This window comes from Sinocyclocheilus rhinocerous, unplaced genomic scaffold, assembly GCF_001515625.1.
Source record: "Sinocyclocheilus rhinocerous isolate Xijiao unplaced genomic scaffold, SAMN03320098_v1.1 scaffold232, whole genome shotgun sequence".
Classification (NCBI taxonomy): Eukaryota; Metazoa; Chordata; class Actinopteri; order Cypriniformes; family Cyprinidae; genus Sinocyclocheilus; species Sinocyclocheilus rhinocerous.
In genome coordinates, this window is record NW_015641295.1 from 1,204,799 (window position 1) to 1,227,001 (window position 22,203).

The 22,203-nt window shown below is 40.6% G+C and overlaps 1 protein-coding gene across 3 annotated transcripts in view; it reads right to left on the reverse strand.

The window, feature by feature from the left end:
• LOC107754764 (cAMP and cAMP-inhibited cGMP 3',5'-cyclic phosphodiesterase 10A-like) overlaps window positions 1-22,203 on the reverse strand; it is a 79,333-nt gene that overhangs the window by 26,227 nt on the left and 30,903 nt on the right. For 2 of the 3 annotated variants that reach the window (XM_016571347.1, XM_016571345.1), the window contains exons 3-6: window positions 9,657-9,685; window positions 6,128-6,251; window positions 4,368-4,417; window positions 3,422-3,562 (exon numbers count right to left, since the gene is read on the reverse strand). In XM_016571347.1, coding sequence (XP_016426833.1) covers window positions 3,422-3,562; window positions 4,368-4,417; window positions 6,128-6,251; window positions 9,657-9,685 — 344 coding nt within the window. The remainder of the gene's footprint in view (window positions 1-3,421; window positions 3,563-4,367; window positions 4,418-6,127; window positions 6,252-9,656; window positions 9,686-22,203) is intronic. The other variant, XM_016571346.1, reaches the window with a different exon arrangement.

The window sequence follows — 22,203 nt, forward strand, 5'->3', positions numbered from 1 at the left end:
ATCGCCAAGGAGTGCGACAGAGCTTAGGATCGCCACGGAGCCAGAGCCTCTCGGATCATCAGACCAGGTGCGAGAGCTGGCTACAACGCCTGCCGCGAGGGAGAGAGCTGGCTCCACCGCGGACAGTGAGAGCGTGGAGAGGAGCTCCGCCCCCTGCACCGTGGCCGAGGGCGAGCTAATTACGGATCTGGGACTGTGCAACTCCGAAGGAGAGAGGGCTCCTGTTTCCACGCCCAGCCCAGAGAGGGCTCCCGTTCCTGAGTTAAGCCCTGAAAGCTCGGAGGCTCACAAATGCCCGCCCGCTCCTGACTGCCGCTGTCGTCTGGCAGCCCCTCTGCTCGCCCTCAGCCCACCATTGGTATGGTGCGAGCTCCGCGGGTCTGCTATCCTCCATCGTCACCGTGGCTGGAGAATCCCTTGCCTCCGTCTCCAGCCTCTAAGCCCCGGACTCCTCCTCGGCCCATCAACCTGTCGGCTCCACCATGGCTCCTCACTCCCTCCTCTCTGCCATGGTCTATCAGTCCACTGGCTCCACCGGGCTCCCTCGTCCCTCCGGCTCTGCCTTGGTCTGTTGTCGACCATCCGCTGCCTCGGGACTCCACTTCTCTGGCTGCGCCTCGTCCCTCCGGCTCTGTCAGGCTCCTCCTCAGTCCTCTGTTGTTCCGGCTCCACCGCGGCCTTCTGGATCCCTGCCTCCGCCTCGGTCGCCGGCGCCATCTGCTCCGCCTTGGCCCTCCGCCCGTGGGTCGCCATTACGGTTGTGGCCTGGGTCCCACCTGGCACCGCCTGCTCCAAGTCCATCTTGTCTCCTCCCTGGCTCCTCCCTCCTTCATCACCTCTCTGGTCTCTGTCTGCCGGCCCCCTCCCGGGTGTCCGTCCTCCTCCTGAGCCTCCTCCCAAGTTTCGGACAACACTTGATGGGCGAGTGCGGGCAGGTAGAGACTCTTGTGTGCGGGATGTGGGAGAATAAGTACTCGCACTAGGCAATCTTAATTGTGCCCGAGCGCATTTGACTCCCAAAGCCCGGTTCGTTTGACTAGTGTGATCGCTCCGTGCTGCGCTCGGTCACGGTTCGTTTAACTGGCCCTGGCTCGGTTGGAAGAGGTGGGCCAGAGCGTGGTTCAGTTGGGCTCGGGCGCAGTGCGCATGTAGTGTCGGAGCGCTGAACTTCTGATACGTGCAGCATGATTGCTTGAACATTTCTGAGCGGCAAAAGCAATAGATCTGTAAAGCAAAATATTGTGAGAGGGCCGTGTGTTACCGCATCCCAAACGACTCAAAATAATAAACCACAAAGTTAACAAAACGATGCACTCCACTGTGCTGAGCGAGAGCGCTTCTCTGCTGTCTTCACGTGCTATCGGAAACTTCCTATTTCCCACTTATGAAGTTGTGAGCGCTTCATGTGAGCGCTGCTGCAGTCTTAGGTCCACCCCATATGCTCTCATTGGTTGAGACACGTGATGACGCTCATCCCAAGCCAGTAGTCTACTGATCAACATCCCACCCCTCCTGTGACCCATGGTTTGTCTGTGTGTGTATTCACAGCCATTGAGCAACGGACTTTCATAATAGGGCTCTGCAATTAATCACATGCGATTGTCATGCGCATCTCGTCAGTAAAGTTGGTTTCGTGATTGGTAGTAAATCGCCATCACCTGCTTTCAGATGGAGCGGCATTAAACACACAGAGCCGTAGTTCACTGACAAGCTAGGTGATATCGCGTTCATAATCGAATGCGATTCATCTGCGATTATGAACGCGATATTGCCTTATTGTCAGTGAACTACGGCTCTGTGTAGTGAATGCCGCTCAATCTGAAAGCAGATGATGGAGATTTACTACTAATCACGGGACCGGCTTTACTGACGAGATGCTCCTGACAATCGCATGCGATTAATTGCACAGCCCTATTTCATAATAATAAAAAACTGCGTTAACGCGCGATAAAATAATTGTGGGTGTTAATCAATTAATGTGTTAACACGATAATAACGCATTAACTTGCCGAGCCCTAATTTATATACATAATAAATATACACAGCACACACATATACAGTATATTATGCAAACAAAAATTTTTGGATGCGATTAATCTTTTGACAGCACTAATATAAAACCTTCTCCAGAGTGCTCAGGACCTCAGACTGGAACTAAGGTTTACCTTCCAACAAGACAATGACCCTAAGCACACAGTTAAAATAACGAAGGAGTGGCTTCACAACAACTCTGTGACTGTTCTTGAATGGCCCAGCCAGAGCCCTGACTTAAACCCAATTGAGCATCTCTGGAGAGACCTAAAAATGGCTGTCCACCAACGTTTACCGTCCAACCTGACAGAACTGGAGAGGATTTGCAAGGAGGAATGGCAGAGGATCCCCAAATCCATGTGTGAAAAACTTGTTGCATCTTTCCCAATAAGACTCATGGCTGTATTAGATCAAATGGGTGCTTCTACTAAATACTGAGCATTTTTCAGTTTTTCTTTTTTAATAAATCTGCAAAAATGTCAACAATTCTGTGTTTTTCTGTCAATATGGGGTGCTGTGTGTACATTAATGAGGAAAAAAAATTAACTTAAATGATTTTAGCAAATGGCTGCAATATAACAAAGAGTGAAAAATTTAAGGGGGTCTGAATACTTTCCGTACCCACTGTATATATATATAATTTTTGTTATTAAAACTCCAATTATGTCTTATAGTAACCAGAACTACATCATAACACACATGCTATTTTTATTTTTTACAAACTGTAGAGCTTCTGCGGCCACTTAATTTTTTTAATGTGTTAATAATTACAATATTTACAAATACTGTATATGCATTTATTTTTTTATTCTATGAATTTATATGCTATTTATTGAAATAACTTCTGACTGTAAATTCAAAGATGGCTTGTGATAATTATGGTTCCTGGCCTTCAAATTAAATGATCTTTTATTTTTAAACCATATGTATAAAACACTGTAGGAATGTGAGCAATATGTGAAAAATTCCTTTGATTCTCTAAAACAACAATTTTGCCATGCAAATGCACTAATAGATTTCTTTTGAAAATAAAGTATAAAGGATAATTTAACTATTGCTAAAGTATAGCCTCTAGCTTACAGCTGAATGGTCTGTGTTAGTGAACATTCAAGATGAAGTGAAGCTTAATTGCTCCCAATGTATGACAAACTGGATCTGGCATGACACATTATTGGTCACTTCCAGTGTAGACATGAAGTAAGAGCAGTGACACATTTCACATACAGTCCTAGTAATTTCATAAACTATACAATATTCAAGCATTTGTTGAAATAGTAGAAATAGAAGAATACATTTAGTCAAACTTCAAATAGCGTCATAATGAGCTACAGTGAAATTATTGTGAGGATCTTTGAAAACAGTGAACACAGCAAAACAGCATGCGGCTCACCCCCATGATGTCCTCTACAAGTAGTGTCCTGCGTGTCTTTGCAACGTGAGCGGCGATGGTGGTCCCAAATGTGATGGGACCAGAGGGGATGAGCCCAGGAAGCCCCTCTTTTGCCCCCGTCGGAGTGAACAAACATAAACTCTGTGACAGAGAAAGCAACATCAACAAAACAGCATGACGTTAAGGAAAACGTCCCGAATGGTCACTCTAACTATAATATTTGTCATTTTAGGGTACTTTATGCTTCTCATTATATGTTGCTACCATTGCTAACGAATAACACTGCATGAAAAAGTTGAATACTATCTTAAATAGTATAATACTATCTAAAATAATTACAATTAAACTTAGGACAAGTGGTACTCAATAAAACTGGCAGTTATATCAAATGAAAATAGCAAAAATAATAAATAACTAAATAATTATTACAAATGAAAACACCATAGATTGGTGTATCCATTCAGTACTTCCCACATAATTATAGATCAGGCAAAAGAGAAGTCCTTTAAAACTGTGTTATCTGATTGGTCACAATACTTGCCATCTGAGTAAAACTACTCAAGTGGATAACAGAGAGGAAATGAACATAGCAGAGGTCTCAACCGTTTTAATGCTATAGGAATTCCAGGCCATTTTGAGATAAACAGAACATGTACATGACCAATCAAAGGCTTGCACTCATTTTATGTTTATGTTTCTCATGATCTAAAGACCTCTAATGCTTCAGTGCTTAGAAATTAGTTTTGTTGACAAAACATATATTGTTCTTAGTTTAAGCAGTTTAAGTTGCTATATTATTATTTAAAAAATGTGGAAAATAGCAATAATAATGAATAAAGAGCAGCTGTGTCAAACTTTTGACTGTTTTTGAGTGTATTTAACGACTTCAACATCCACTAAACACTTTTCAGCATGTATTAACTCAACCAGATCAGAAAATACTTACATTGTTGCATTCTCCAAGGAAGTAAAGTGCAAATCCATCAGCTTTTGTGGCTGTGACAAGAAAGAAAATAAATAAATAAAACATAAAAAGTGTCACAGACTGATGTATCGTGTGTTAGACATGAACATTCAGAATAGGACTGTACAGTCTCAAAACATTTAACTGGACAAAAATGCACCCATAGATTCTGAGTCTTTTTATGGCATTTGTAGGAAGAAAATAAATAGCAAAGTGCTAATACATATGGATAATGTTTTTAACAGATATAATGCTACTTGCTTTTGAAGGACATCCAAAAATATATACAAGTGAATATATAAAAGAACAAAATAATATATACGTATATATATATATATATATATATATATAAATAAAATATCTCTCTATGTGACGATTTTATCAGTTAGCCTATATAGTGTAGCTATAGTGTATTATATATATATATTTTTTTTTTATTTGCATTCTTTTGTTCCTTTGGGACATATTTTTATTTATATATATTTAATTTATACACACACACATACATATATACATATATATACATGTGGTGCTTGGAGCAAAATTCCTAAAAAAAGTGACAAAAATGCCCTAGATTATTTATAACAGTTGTTCTAGCCTGACTGTTCAGGCTGTGTTCAAATTAAGCTATATCACTAAATTTACAGAAATTATTTTAATTAACTGATTCAATTTATGAAATCATTTCTGAAATCATGAAATTAATGTATGACATAAATGGACAGAATACCGTGTTCTTCAGTGTTATTTTAACACCATTGGGATATTATTGTAGTTTTTATATTATTATTTTGAATTCATTTTTATTTTTATATTTTCTAAAGTTACATGAAGCAAGTGATTTTGTTGTGCTTTTGTCATTTCTATAGTTTTTTTTTTAAACATGATCACATTTTTATTTATTTTTATTTCCATTTTAGTTGCTTTATTACATCAAGTTAAACAATGAAAACAAAAAAAAATTTACCTTGGCAACTAGCTGAAATCATTTTTAATGTTTTATTTAATTTCAATTAAATTTTTCAATTAATATTTTATTCAAAGTAAGTTAAATAATTCAAAGTTAAACTATATTTTATTTAAAGTACGTTTTTTTTAATGGTTTTAGTTAAGTAACTATAATAACCCATAGTTTGAAAACAAACAAGGTATAAAATGTCCCCGAAAATCCATATCCTATCACTTCTTAATAACAGAAAAGTCCGTTTCTGAAAGTGGTGCGCACATGCTGGGGTCAGGTATGCAGTGGGGAGTGTTGGTGTGTGTGAGACATGCAGGGGCCGGACTGAATCATGCAGATGAAGCGTGGGAGGATGGGAAGTGACAGGCTGAGCGCTGCTCCATCAGCGTGTGTGCAGAGGAGAGAGATGGGGAACACCCGCACTTAGACCTTTTAACCTGGATTCACTACACCTCCATCTGTAAGGCTCTCTACAGGCAGCTTTTATGCACCGTTTATGCCGACAATGTGAACACTTGTTATTATAGTTGCCTAATACACTAATACATTATGTTAATTGCAAGTATGCAAATACTGTACACTGCGTGCCATTTGATAAATATTTACAGTAACATTTTACACATACTAAGGTTTGATAATATCAATAAGAACAATTACTTAAAAGTTATTAAGTGCTATAAATGGCTGGACTACCGTTCACCTGAAGTGCATAACATACAGTATGCTGGGTAATAACATATGTGAGTGTTTGTGTGTGTGGATGAGACAGAAAGGCTCTGACCTGTTTTGATGATGTTGCACAACTCATAAAGCAGTAGTTTGTTGTCTCCTCCAGTGTCCAGCCGCTGCTCCATGTAGCTGTTGAGCTCATATACCACGCTCTGCATATTCGTATCCTGGTACTGCTGGACACAAGAAAGACACACATTCACATGCACACGCACTGTATACTCAGACGTCCTTCTAATTAGATAGTATTAAGGTTGCTTTTCACTAATATTATGAAAAATAGTAAATAGAAGGTGGTGTCCATATTTTAGGTCATATAGTGTATATACACTACCGTTCAAAAGTCTCTTATGTTCACCAAAATACAACATAAACAGTAATGTAAAATGTTTTTATAATAATATACGATAATTTTCATGTGATGGCAAATCTGAATTTTCAGCATCATTATTCCAGTCTTCAGTCACACAATCCTTCAAAAATAATTTTAATATGCTGATTTGCTGGTCAAGAAACATTTCTTAACATTAACAATATTGAAAACAGTTTTTGCTGCTTTATATAACCGTGATACTTTTTTTCCCCAGAATTCTTTTATGAAAGTTCAAAGTTAAGTTGAGAAAGTTCAAAATTGAAATTTTTGTAACATTTTTGTAACAATAAAAAAAAGACTTTACTACATCTTTTTGAGGTACTCATATTTATCCGTCCACACAGGAGACTCAATTCACCATTTAAATCAATCGAATTTAGCATTAAGCAAAAATATCTTATACTCACAAATACTGGGTAAATCGGTCCATTTAGTCTTGTTTCATCCACTATTCAGGGTGGATTTTTTTTTCAGCAAGCTCGCCGCAATGCATTGTATAGGACTATGTGCTATGTTTATAAATTTAAAATATTTATATATAATATCAATTATATGGATATAAATATATACATGGAAATGCATTGAAATATTTTCAAAATACATGTTGTATGTGTGTGTAATTATATATACATAATAAGTATACACAGTATACACACATATATTATGTAAACAAAAACTTACATTTTGTATGCGATTAATCACGATTAATCATTTGACAGCACTAATATAAAGCAAATATTAATGGTTTATTCTGCATGACCATATTTTAGATCCCTTAATCCTACCTCATACCAAAACTTAACAACTATCTTAATATCTACTAAGCAACAAATGAGGAGTTTAATGAGGCAAAAGTCATAGTTAATCGTTAGTTAATAGAGAGAATTGGTCCCCAAACTAAAATGTGACCAAATTTTGCCAAAAGAAGAACACAGCCTTTCATAATCATAAACATCCAATAAACATTTTTTCATCTCACATGAAATGTGAATAAAGATCACAGAGGCCATGGGTGGTCTGTGTATAATGCAGAAATCAGTTCTAAATCAAGCTTTTACATATTTTCAATGGAGAATGGCCCAAGTGAGGATGTCTATTTCTGTCCCTGTGTGAAAGGTCAGAGTGGGCCGGTGGATGAGGGGTGTGTGAGGTGCTACCCCACGGGAACGACTCCCTACACATCCTGTTTATGCAGACAAACATGTGACGTCCCTGCTGTCCTTCTCCAAAAAGTCCTTGTTTCTACAGCCCACCCTCCCCGTCCTCTCGCGCCCTGTCCCTGCACACTGTCTCCATCGTGTTCTGCTGTATGTCCCTCTCTGCCGGCCCCAGCGGGCCTAAGTGCTCGGAGCGGAGTGTGTGCTGGTGCAATATCTGCCCATTAAAGTGGCAATGATCTCATTAACAGGTCATTGCCTCTCCTCATATAAATCTGTCACAGGATTTGTGTTCTCTATGCTGTTTGTAATTTAACAGACACCTTCATATTTAGCAGCTGTATGAATGTGTGTGTGTGTGTGTGTTGCTGAGAGATTATTAGCAGAAACTTTTCAATGAAGTGTTCCATGAGCACTTCTCCCCTGATAACTGACCCCACTTGGGACTCGCTGCCTTTTGGCATGAACGTTCACACTTTTACTATACAATTTAATAAAGGGGTCACATATACTTCTAAAAAGAAAAAATCCCCCCTGAGATCCACTTCATTTGTGACATAGATTTGTCATAATTTGACTGCTTTAAGCAGGGGCGTAAATTTCGTCTAACAGTAGGGGGGGGACAATAAACAAAATTTCTCAAGAGCAATTTTTGAAGGGGACACAAATAATACAGCTAAAATTGTACTTGTAATTGTTATATGTATGCACAGAGGAAAGCCTTACTACTATTAGTGCAGCAGGGAGACCGTGCCAAATTAGACTACTTAAATCTGTTGGGATACTTTATCACTGTTGCCGAGAGTTGTTTTTCATGTCCACAGGTTGAAGCGACCCCAATAACGTGTATTTTAGCCCCCGGAGCGCGATTTTTACCGGGGGACCCCCTCGAAAACCGGATAGTTTGGGCTAGTTTTGAGTAGCAATTGGGCGGGTTTTGTTATGAAAACCTGGCAAACCTTTCCCACAAGCAGGTAAAGTTATTATTGCTAATATAGCTGACTCATCGAAAAATACATTGGCATCATCTGTATTAAAGAGAAAATAATCACTTTATCCGATGTTTAAGTGAATAAAATAGTCTTGACAGCCTTACTTACTGGAGTTCCACAACTATTGACTTTGTTCTCTCCCACTGGACTTGTGTGTGTGTAAGTGTGTGTGTAAGTGATGTAAAGGAGGAAAGCAGGTATTTGGACCAAAGCACTGTGAGGCAAGGGAGGGGGAGACTCAAAATGTTTCTAAACTTAAAAACACATTTTTGCCCCGTTTGTGTTGTTTTACTACTTGCACAATTATTTAAAGTATAAAACATTATTTTATTATTTACAACGTTATTTACAATGCACAGCGTGGTTTTTAATCATATTTTTAGGGGGGACAACCCTCAGATGGGGGGGTCCTGTCCCCCCCGACCCCCCTGGGATTTCCGCCTATGGCTTTAAGGTTAAATATATAACGCCTACGGTATCATATTTGATGCACATTTCTAAATAATCAACATGTTCAAAACTTTGCTGAAAAACCTGTTGTACAAAGTCTACTACATGCCTTCTGTCATTCGATTGATACTTTTTCAGCAAGTAAAACAAGGCCATTTAATATAATTCCCCTTTAAGCTGTGGTTAAAGAATAACTTTTGTATTGTTATTAATATTTCAAGATGAACATTTGGTGGACTACATTTTGATCTACTTGATTACCCATACACCAACTTTAATATATAAAAAATTTTAAATCATGTTTTTTTTTTATCACTATATCCACTATATCCATATATCTTGACACATCAAACACATATGCAAAACTATTTTCTTATATATATATATATATATGTACTACTCTATATATATATATGTATATATACACGTGTGTGTGTGTGTGTGTGTGTATATATATATATATATATATATAATATTTTGTCTAAATATTCAATAAACTGATCCATTTAAAACAATCATTTCATTTGTTAGGCTTTACAGTGTTAAAGAAACACGCACACGCGCACACACACACACACACACACACACACACACTGATGCCTCACTTACCCTGCTAACTTCTTTAGCTGAAGATTCATCTGTTGAAATACAAAAGAAAACCAAGTCAAAACTGATGAAGGTGAGCATACTTTAACACAGTGTCACTTGGATGACCAGACAGAATGTCCCTTTATTTGTATAAAACTTATATAAAGTCTTGTGCATTTTAGCTTTTTTTTTTTTTTACTTTATTTAATTTATGTTTATGTTGTGTCTTTAATTAGATGAACTAAACGAATTAGAGGAATAGAAAAGAGAAAACAGTAAAACACGAGAAACGGGATAAAACCTGCATAACCCAAATGAGCAACGGCTCCATACACAAACACACAAACTTCAACTTGATGTGTAAACTGAAACTGACTCCAATGTTCTAACTGCGTGCCACGCTATACATTTTAACTGTCTGAAAGGAAAACATGCTGTATTGCAGTCAGAACAATATACACAACCCTGAAGAATTCTGGGCCGATGAGAGTCAAACAGAACAGAATAAGAAACCAAGCAACCAACAAAATGTTACTTTCCAATTGTCACATTTGCAGCTGATTAAGACAAAAACAGTTTTTTTCCTGCCTGGTTGGAACACGGTGTTAAGGAACATTCAATGAGTAACTGCAGCCAACTGACAATTTTTCACTTCAGTGATGAGTGTTCTTTCTAAGCTATGCAAGCTTCAAAAATCAAGCTTCAAAGTACAAATCTAAGTTTTTATAAACTGAAACCTAAGCCCTGGCATGTACTTCAAATACAAGGCTTGCAAAAGCTCCATCTACCTACAAACAAATGACTTACACAGCTATGAACACATGCAGATAAACCGGGATAAAATAGGAGAATTTGTGAATACGCCATCTCCTCTTGTTCTCCTGAGAAAACACCTGTATCTGAGGTCAGCGAGTTTGCAGAAACCTGGAGACGTTCAGCAAACTCTTCCTCAGTGGCTTCCCCCATTCAGAAAGAAGCTCAGTCAGTGTGGCACACAGGAAGTGATACAGATAAACACTGTCCTCTCAGAGGAGACTGTGCAAGCATTACAGCTCACTCACAACAGCAGGCAAGGCCACATACATCAGACTGCTCACAGGTACAGTTGTGCTCAAAAGTTAACATACAATTTGTATGACCCTTCTTAGTAATATTTTGCAGATTCAGCAAGTAGAATGTTAACCTATGACCACAACTCGAGTGAATAAACAGTCTTTATGCTATTAGATTACACCACAGAACAATCAGCAAGTGATTAACATAAAATTTTAATAAATACATAGTTTGCTAAATAAATTTTAACTGAGAAAAAAGTGCAAATGCTTGGCAGAAAACATTCACATGCACAGACCAATCACACCAATTCCAAAAGAAAAAAGAAAGAAAAAGAAATTGATGCATTTTTCGGGGAACAATGAAAAACACACTTTGGTATGTTTAAAGTGTAAAAAAAATCATTGTAAGTTTTAGTTTCTTTTGTTTCCTGAAACGGATTTAAATCTATTTTTTAAATGTGATCCTAAGACTTCTGGACCATACATATACTGTATATATGGTCTGTGTAGGGATCCGGGGAGTTGCCTGGCCACGGATCTAAAATTTCAATGTAATGATCTTCGAGCCACTTCTTTATCACTCTTGCTTTGTGACATGGTGCTCCATCATGCTGGAAAATGCATGGATTGCGAAATTTGGATCAAATTGCTCATGGATCATTGAAAGAAGTCACTCTTGCAGTACGTTTTGATACCATTCTTTATTCATGGCAGTGTTTTTGGGCAGCATCATGAGAGAGCCCACTCCCTTGGTTGAAAAGCAACCCCACACATGGATGGTTTCAGGATGCTTCACTGTTGGCACAACACAGAACTCATGGTAGCGTTCACCTTTTCTTCTCTGAACAATCGATTTTCCAGATGTCCCAAACAGTCGGAGGGGAGCTTCTTCAGAGAAAATAACTTTGCACCAGTCTTCTGCAGTCCATTCCTTGTACTTCCTGCAGAATTTCAGTCTGTCCTTGACGTTGGAGAGAAGTGGCTTCTTTGCTGCCTTTCTTGACACCAGGCCGTTGTCCAAAAGTCTTGGCCTCACTGTGCGTGCAGATGCTCTCACACTAACCTGCTGCCATTCCTGAGCAAGCTCTGCACTGCTGGAGACACTATTCCGTAGCTGACTCCTCAGGAGGAGACGTCCTGGCGCTTGCTGGACACTATGGGACGTCCTGAAGACTTCTTCACTGCAGTCGAACCTCTCTCCTTGAAGTTCTTGATGATCTGGTAAATGGTTCTTTCAGGTGCAATATTCTTTGTAGTAATTTCCTTGCATGTGAGGCCATTTTGATGCAAAGCGATGATGGCTGCACGTGTTTCTTTGGAGGTAACCATTGCTAACAAGAACACAATGATTGGAAGCGCTTCTTCCCTCCTTTTATAGCAATCAGTCTGCTCTTACAGTCTAATTAGTATGATAGTGATTTCACCTGACTAGTACTCATTCACACTTTCACATGTGCTGCTGATATGATTAGTCAATTAATGTTAGCTGGTCATTTTGTGTCAGGATCAAAAACAGTGAAATTTGTTTTTTTGTGAAAAGTTAATTTTTTTGGCCAATGAAGCTTTTAGCAATTATTTGAAATGCATCTGATCACTCTACACAATAATCTAGAAACAATGTGAATGAACACCACAACAGCTTAAGCAGCAAACTTTGCAAAACACAAAATTTATGTCACTGCCAAAACTTTTGGCCATGACTGTAGTAGCTCCTAGTATCAGTAAATAAAACATTTTAAAAATTAAAATTAAATAAATTGGGGCTTCAAATACTGTTTCTCAAATAAAGTTAATTCGGGGCTTCAAATATTGTTTTGGACAATGGGGGCCTTGGAGTCAAAAAGGAACCACTGCTCTATGTCTTGTGGACTTCATGTGGACAAGCACATGGCGGCCACTGTAAGTCCTCAAGACCAGAAGTACACATGAGCTGTGCCTTTTGGGACAGGGCCCAACTCGATTTCATACTTCCTTGTCCTTTAGCTGTTAGTGTGAATGGACATTTAGACTAGAGGACAGATCAGCAGTTCGAACTCTCATAAGCAGAACCATGCTGGGTGAAGCGATAGCACTTTCTGACTGATGACACAGACAAATAAGAAGAAAGAAGGTGGGGGAGGCACTGTTCCCCACGTCAGATCGCTCGTATCAGCTCACCTAAATATGGTTGATATATTACAGGCCCGTATGGATCGATTTGTGGGTGGATATAGGCAGCCGTGCACAGTACAGCAGAGCTGTGCCGTTAAAAAGCATCTGATGGCATCATGCTGTGTCAAAGCTGCTGATCTTTTTTGATTCCCACTTGACATTAGCAGGCACTATGCCTAAACAGCCATTCATATAATCTTGTAAATCTCACACTGTGCACTTTCAGCACAATCCATGTCCCTTGCCGTTGCAGGCCTGTAAGAATGGCAGTATCTCCTGCCGTTGCTTCTCACAAACCAACTGTATGATATGGCCGAGTTCCTGGCTTTTTGTTTACTGCCTACATAGGTGTAATGAAATTAACTCATTTGTAAGTCGTTAATTCTATAAGGGAATTAATCATTAATTTTATTTCTAGCTCAGGTTTTGAAAGGACTCGAATCTGAAAATTCTGAGTCAACCTGATTAAAACTGAATTCAAATCTGATAGTTTACACTTTAAATCAAGGGTCGTCCAGCGAGCCGGGTTTAAGCACTGTTTTTTTATTTGAGTCTCTTGAGACGATACGCTAGATAGTACAGGAACTGCTTCAACACTTCACTGACCCTGCATGAGTTTTACGACCGCAGCTGGCTGCAGAGGGGCTCCTCAGTTTGTCTCAATGGAATGTGATTGTTTCATGTGTGACTCAATAGTGTAAGTGGGTCCGTTCGAAGACAGAGATCCTACATAGGCAGCTTTTTTAAAGAACCAACGAGTGACTGATTTGGTACACTCCACACAGGCAGCAACATTCATGTCAGACAAAAATCCCTTGTCACAACAGATTTCAAAATAGTTTGCTGATAGCATTTTGCTAAGCTAATGATGCAATACTCTAAATTTAGCTTTAAAGTGTACACTGTAAAATCTAATTAGTTAACCTTACTTTAAAAAAGCATGCAAACCGACTGCCTTAAAAACCGACTGCCTTAGCAAAATAAAACACTTTTTAGTTTCAACAACTAATTAATTTTAAGGTTACTTTTGTAAAATTTACCACAACCTGGAATTTCTCACTTGTATTTAAAAAATGAAACCCTTTTAATACCAAACATAACAGACCTTTAAACACTAACAAATCTCCTCCTATATTAATCTTGTGCAAAAACACATACAATAATACTTAATTTAAACATTTATTAATAAATTATTAAGCAAAGCAGGCTGGGAACCAGAAACTAGCTTGACAAATTGGTACACATACAAATCAAATTATCTTAACTAGGGTTCCACTTCAGGAACCTCTATGGGAACGCTATGGGAACGCATTCAGCGTGACCCTGCTCTGAATCACGCGTGTAATCAGTCCAATGGATGGGTGAGACGTCACGGACAGGGTGACATAGAGACCAGGAAGCTTAAAAGCACGTGGGGTGGAGTCAGCGGCAGCTTCTGTCATTCAGTAAGAGCTCTATGTGTGTGTCCTATTTATTGTTGTTTGTCACGTTGCACCAAGCATGTCTAAAGCAAAAGACCCTGACAAAGCACAAGGGCAAGAACAAGCAGCAATTTAGACTGTGTGTTCCTCCCTGCCCATGCTACATTACGGGCGGGGATACACACAGTCTATGTGTTGTTTGTTTGGGAGCGAAGCACGCCGAGTCAGCTCTCGAGGGAGGCTCTCGCTGCGGACTCTTCGCTCCCGGAGGGCTCTCTTTGAGGAGCATTCCTCGAGGCTCAGGTCCCTCTTCTGCCGAGGCAGAGCGGCGGCAGTCGTGGGGATCGCAGATTGATCTGGTGGAGGGAATGGAGATGGGCGAGTCCCTTTCTTCTTCCTCAGCCACCAGATCCAGTGCCCCCACCCAGGGATCGAAAGCATGCTCTGTGGTTTCTTTCCGCCTTGCGCCTTCACCCTGGTGGGCCCCCAGCAGGCTCTGGTCATGGAACCAGTAAACACTCCCTTGAGGAAGGAGGCCATCGAGGTGGTCCCTCCTCTCAACAGTGAGACTGGGTTCTACAGCCGGTACTTCATCATTCCAAAGAAGGATGGGGGGTTGTGTCCTATTCTAGATCTGTGTCAGCTGAACCGCTCAGTCATGCGACTGATGTTCAAGATGCTTACACTCAAACAGGTCGTATTTCAGATCAGGTCCGAGGACTGGTTTGTCACGATAGATCTGAAGGACGCATGCTTTCATATTTCCATTTTTCCTCAACACAGGTAGTTCCGAAGGTTTGCTTTCGGGGGCGAAGCTTACCAATATCGGGTTCTTCCATTCGGTCTGGCACTCTCACCCCGCACTTTCACCAAGTGTGGGGATGCTGCTCTGGCTCCGCTGCGACTCCAGGGCATCCGCATACTGAACTATATCGATGATTGGTTGATAATAGCTCAATCTGAGCAGATGGTGGTTTAGCATAAAGATGTAATTCTCGCCCATATGAAAGAGCTGGCGTTAAGACTAAAGGCCAAGAAAAGTGTGCTTTCTCCATTACAGAGGACCACTTATCTGGGTGTGGTGTGGGATTCGACCACAATGCAGGCACGTCTGTCTACTGCTCAGATCGAGTCGATCCTCACAGCAGTCACGAGAGTGAGAGAAGGCCGGTCACTCCAATGTGATACCTTTTGGCCTGCTGTACATGAGGCCCCTACAGTGGTGGCTCAGGACCAAGGGGTTTTCCCCGAGGAGCAACCCACTTTTGCATGATCAAGGTCACGTGGCGATGCTTTCGGGCCATAGACATGTGGAGAAAGCCTTGGTTCCTGTCTCAGGGCCCGGTGCTGGGAGCTCCTTGTCATCATGTAATGCTAACGACGGATGCCTCCCTCACCGGTTGGGGAGTGGTCATGAGTGGCCGCTCAGCCCGGGGTCTGTGGAGCGGAGATGCTGGAGATGCTGCCTGGAGATGCTGGCCATGTTTCAGCACTGGGCCACCCTACGTTGGAGTGCACCAACAACTCAGCCGTGGTCTCTTACATCAACCACCAGGGAGGTCTGCGCTCGCACTCCCTTTACAGGCTGGCGCACCAGATCCTCCTGTGGGCCCAAAGGAAACTCCTCTCCCTGAGAGCAGTTCACATCGCTGGGCATCTCAATCAGGGAGCAGACATCCTGTCGAGACAGGGGCTGAGACCCGGGGAATAGAGGCTCCACCCCGAGGTGGTGGAGCAGATCTGGAGGTAGTTCGGCCAGGCTCAGGTGGACCTGTTTGCGACTCAAGAGACCTTGCACTGTCCCCTCTGGTTCTCCCTCACACATCCAGCTCCTCTCAGACTGGATGCCATGGTACAGACTTGGCCGAGGCTTCATCTGTATGCTTTTTCCCGATTGCTCTGCTCCCGGGAGTTCTGGAGAGACTGCGCCGGGACGGGGTCTGTCTTCTGCTAGTGGCCCCGTTCTGACCGGGCCGAGTATGGTTCTCTGACCTGGTGTCCCTTCTCGACGGCTCTCCATGGGAGATTCCTGTCAGGAGGGACCTCCTTTCTCAGGCGGGGGGCACCATCTTTCACAGCTTTGAAAACTGTGGGAGTGGCCCCTGAGGGGGCACAACTCATAGCTTCCAGTCTCTTAACTGAAGTTGAGACCATCCTCCAGTCCAGAGCTCCCTCAACGAGGAAACTATATGCCTTGAAGTGGAATCTGGTCATTTCTTGGTGCTGCGACTACCAGCTCAACCCAGATAACTGCCCGGTTGGTTCAAAGCTGGAGTTCTTGCAGGCCCAGTTCTCCGCAGGGCTGGCCCACTTCACCTTGAAGGTTTACGTAGCGGCCATAGCTGCTTACCACGCCCCTCTTGGTGGTCAGTCTGTGGGGAAACACCCCCTGGTTACACATTTCCTCCGCAGTGTGCTGAGGCCTCCGGTACGCTCTTGTGTCCTTCCGTGAGACCTGGCCGTGGTCTTGGAGGCTCTCTGCAAACCTCCCTTCGAGCCCCCCCATGCGAGCACTGGACACATCTGTCCAAAGAGCTGCCCTGTGAAGGAAGTCTGACCAATTGTTTGTGTGCTATGGTCCTTCCAACAGGGGTATTCCTGCTACCAAGCAGACCCTCAGCCGGTGGATCGTGGATGCCATTTCACTAGCTTTTGAGTCCTCTGGTCTCCCCTCTTCCTTGGGGTCAAGGCTCATTCCACCCGAAGTGTGGCAGTCTCCAAGGCCTTCCTGTCGGGTGTCCCCATGCCGGACATTTGCAATGCTGTGGGCTGGTCCACGCCACTCACTTTCATGAGGTTCTATGACCTCGATGTCCGTGCCACTCCTGGCTCCTCCGTTCTCTCGCCTTAGCTGTGCTTTTCCACACTAGGCAGGGATTTCTGGAGGCGTGAGCATTCTCATTCCCATAGCGTTTCGATGCAGCTCAAGTTCCTGAAGGGGAACATCCCTAGTAATGTATGTAACCATGGCTCCCCGAGGGAACGAGACGCTGTGTCTCATTGCCACACTTCCGGCATCCCTGCGAGTGCTTCCTTTTTTTTCCAGAAGCTGCTGCTGTCTCCATAGCACGTGCTTTTAAGTTTACTGGTCTATACGTCACACCGTCCGTGACGGCTCACCCATCCATTGGACTGATGATGATCCATTGGACTGATTACACATGTGATTCAGAACGGGGTCACGCTGAATGTCCCATTGCATTTCGATGCAGCATCTCGTTCCCTCGGGGAACCATGGTTACATACGTAACCTAGGGATGTTTTCTGAGAAACAGAGGCATAGTATGCAAATAGTAAAGACTACTAGATTTTTACAATTAAAATCAATACATTGTTGTCCATAGTAAAGTCAACTAAAAGTGTTATTTAGGACATTTGTTAGGTTTTACATTGTACAGACAAATATGGGTAAAATAGACCCACATTGTTTAAAGTGACATCAGTAGTACTTTTAATAACTATTAACACTGCAAATTAACACTTCTGATGCACTTCTCAGAAGTGCAACTTGTCACAATGCATTATGGGATTTTCTTATATCTGAAAGGTTTCTAGCAGACCTGGGATGTCTCAAAATGCAGTTACACTATATTCCAATAGTCCACTTTAGACATTTCGCTACTTTAAGTAACTTTGCAACAAACTCTCATTAATCTGCAACTACACTGTGTGTCAACTAACTCTCATTAGAGTATTAGTAGACTGTTAGTAGACAAGATGGCATGTACTTGCAAAGTTACTTATAGTCAGTAGAATGTCTGTTGCGGGATCAAAATACAGTGTTAGCAGATATTAAGCAGACAGTCTACTATTACTCTAATGACTGCCCATTGATATGTAGTTACAAAGTCACTTGTAGTAAGTAAAGTGGACTATCAAAATAAAGTGCTACCTAAAATGCTTCCTACATTGGAAGATCTAGATTTTAGAACAGAGCCTAGAAGTGTCTCTCTGCCCAGGTTCTGCTGAGCAGCTAAGGGAGGGTAAAATTCCACTTTGCGCCACAGGGTACCTATGCTCACGTCATACTCCTTCCATTTCTGGTATTCCCAGATGGAAATGTTTGGTAATCAATGCAGGGACTTGCATATGTGTTTCTGTCCAGTTCTCTGTGGGCAAATATCATCTCCAGATCCTTTGTGTAAACTGAAATGAAAACTCTCAATTCAGCATGAAAAGTAAAGCAGATATCAGCAGTTTGATCTTATGTTAATAAGTACCTTATTGTGACAGTCAAATTGTCAAAAATGATTATAGTAATGCACCTACAATGAGGTAAGGCATTACCCACAATTTCATATAAATTATTCTCAGTGGCTGCAGCATGCCACAGATGCTGTCAATAGAGCTTAACTTGTTTTGAACAGAGCTTTCCTTTCAATGAATACTTTCACTTTATCCTAGCCTAATGTGCAGACACAGCTACGTAAGCCATTCACAGACTGATTTTTTCTACTGTGACTTTATGGCGCTTTCAGAACATCTTTTTGAGCCAAGGAGGTCTGAACACCTGAAGAAAGCTGTCAGCATTCCCATTTATCTCAATGAAGGCTGCTTGGCTGGTGCATATAGCCCCTTAACTACACAACCCTATAGCTGGGCACACCATTATAGAATCAACAGATTAAAAAAGGACAAAAAAGGATTAAACCAAACCAAACAAAACAACACAAAGCAAAACGTGTTTTGGAAAAAAAAAACAGAAACCAAAATAAATAGACACTGCTCTTGATTAATGGTGCTGTAGAGATGTTTGGGAAACCAATTTGGAACCAATTTACAAAAGCAATTTTGGCGTATTATTTGTTTATTTATTAATTTGATCAGGGCAATAGACATTAATATTAGATAACAACATTCAAAATGTGCCATATTTAGATACATTTTCTAATTTTCATCCGTAGTCCTATTTATTACTATTTATTTTCTCAACAAAATGTTACAATCTTTGAATTGATATCAAGTTCTTTTATTTTTCAATCTACCCTTTCCGACCTACCCCAACCGACCAATTTCATCACTCAATCAATTTCCAATGGATAAAATCCTGCCTATGTTTCACACACAGATTCGTCAATATGGTATTACGGAAGTAATGTAATGCTCTTTCATGTTGAATAATGGATTAATGGTTTAATAATGGTGTGCTGGGCAATGTACCACACTGAACCAATACAATTACAAAACGGCAAATTCTATTATACTGTAACTAATTTGACAAATTAACTGAATGTATTAATGAATTCTTAGAAGTTAGAAATGTGTCCAGACGTTCCCTGTCTGGCGCCGAGCTGGACACAAACTACACATTCAAGCAGCCTCCTCTTCTGTTATTGAATTACGGCACATTTCAGGATTTTCTAGCCGCACGTCATCAGCGGCTCTCCTGTATGGCTTGGGTCATCAGGGCCACTAGACTAAAGACAGACTGAATGAGTAGGTCATGAATCACTCTGTGCACTTGTGTGTGTGTGTGACAGTGAGGCACAGGATCAGTCCAGATGTAGGATTTCTCTGGAGGCAGAGTGGCTAAAGGTTTGGGATTATCAATTACTCAAAGATCGCATGTGTGTGAGAAAAAAACAGGGCCAGGGGAACGCTAGGTGGGAATGAGGTGGAGGGAGCCGACATCACTGGGGCCTTGGGGGTCCTTGTTAGTCTCAACCAAAGCACAGACACATAATCACATATTCACACACACTATCACACACACAATGATGCATCATTAGTAGTGCTCACTAATATTTAGAGTTAGGGATTTGAACAAACCACTACGCGTAAGTATTAAAGTATTAGTTGACCTCAAAATTAGAATTCTGTCATCCTTTATTCACCCTCATGTCATTCCAATCCAATGTTACTTCTTTACTGGTTACTCTTTTCCAACAGTGAATGGGGAACAGAGCTTTCAGGCTTCACAAAGGACACAAAGCACCATAAAGATATCCTAAAGGAAGTATACATGACTTATTGATTTAAAAACAAATAGGCCTAATATTCAGTAATATTATCGATTTAACTACATTGATACTATTGGATGAGAGAAACAATTTGAACTTAATTAAGCTGGATAGTGACACAAACTTTGCAACAACTTTGAACTGAACTGAATCACCACTGGCAGGCTTGAGCTGAATAACGTGTTACGTCCCAGGTCTAGGGTCTAGGAGAATGACATAAATAAATGTCTTTACACCGGAGTGTTGTGATCTTTCGCTCTTTCTTTATTTTATTTTCTTGGTATTACACTGTTGTCTAATGCAGAGCTGCTCATAGCTGAATTGAACTTATTTCATAATTGATGAACTTTGCAACATAAACAGTGATTGAACTGAATTGAAACAACATTGAGCTAAATTGAGCTGAATAATGACTCTATTGTCTTTTTAGAGCTGCTTTACATCTGAAATTGAATTTGTTCTATAATTGATGAATTTTATATAACACTGTTTATTTCCAATCTAGATTGTATCTAGATTGTATGAAGCATTATATAAATGAATGTGACTTGACCTGCGTCATATTCCAAGTCTTCTGAAAGCTTTTTATGATGAACAGACTGAAATGTAAGTCGTTATTTAGTGATAACAGTCCTGCTGAGACTGGATCAGTACAATTTATAAACAAATCTTTCACGCAGGTATATATGAACTGGATCAACAAATTTATTATTAGATTTATTAAAGCAACACGAAGTTTAGGTATGAGGAACAAGAGGTATAGGAATTACTTCTTTAACTATGACATGCAACTCCTCCTTCACCTTGTGCAACAGACATGTACATGTACATTGTTACTTTTTTTTAAAAAGGAACCCAAATCATATCTACAGACCAGAATGTCCTAGAGAATAATCTATTTATAGATTATTTGTTTAAAACAGCTATTATAACACTAGTTTGAATCATCTGAAAGTCAACAAAGAGATAAAGGCTACAGTGTTGGGAATGTGTGCTTCCAGGGTAAAAACAGTCACAAGACATAAAACATGACCGATCCTGTCTCACAAAAAAGCTGCACCTTCAACAACAAGCACTTTTCAACCTAAATTTCAAACCAAAGAATAAAAATAAAATAGGATCTACTCATAAGTGTCTTATTGAACAGATGTTGACCTCTGAATTGTAAGTCTAGTCATTCTCCGTAACCAGCAACAAGATCCATCCTTGAAAACTAGGGATGCACCGATACCACTTTTTCCAGTACTCGCCCGATACCGATACTTTTATTTTTGGTACTTGCTGATACCGAGTACCGATACCGATATTTTTATTGCATTTGTACATTTTTTTAATATTGGGTATAGAAACCAAAAGGGTATGTATAATGTTAGTTGGTTAACTTCATTTATCAAATAGATACAGTCAAACCTAAATTTATTCAGACACCTTCAACATTTCTCACATTATCACAGTTTATTCGCTATAGTTTAGAAAATGGTAATAAAATACTGCATGAACTCAGAGTTAAACTGTGTGGAACAAATTAATCTTGATAATATTAGATAATTTTGATAGAAAGGATTACAATCAACCAAAATAATTCAGACAACTGTTAGTATGACAATATTTACAGCATTAGAGCTGCTCCATTGCAGCGGCTTAGTACTGTAACCACGCGCTTTGCTGTAATAACCACTCGTTATAAATCTCCTAACTGTGATATTTTCAGAAATAGTTTTTTCATCTGAAACGTGCTGCGGTTTATTTTCCAAAGCCACTCATATAATGCAGAAACACTCAAGCAAGCAAAACACGCGCAACGCGTGCACGTATTTGTACTGGTGCAGAATGAGAGGACAGCAGTACAGCCTAGCGCATTAAGGTTAAAAATAAGGTTAAAAATAAATGACATTTATAGTGAATGCCCCTATGAATGGTTTTATTTTTACGATTTAGTTTTAATCCAAATGATGCGTGTGCTAAGTGAGTGAACATCAAA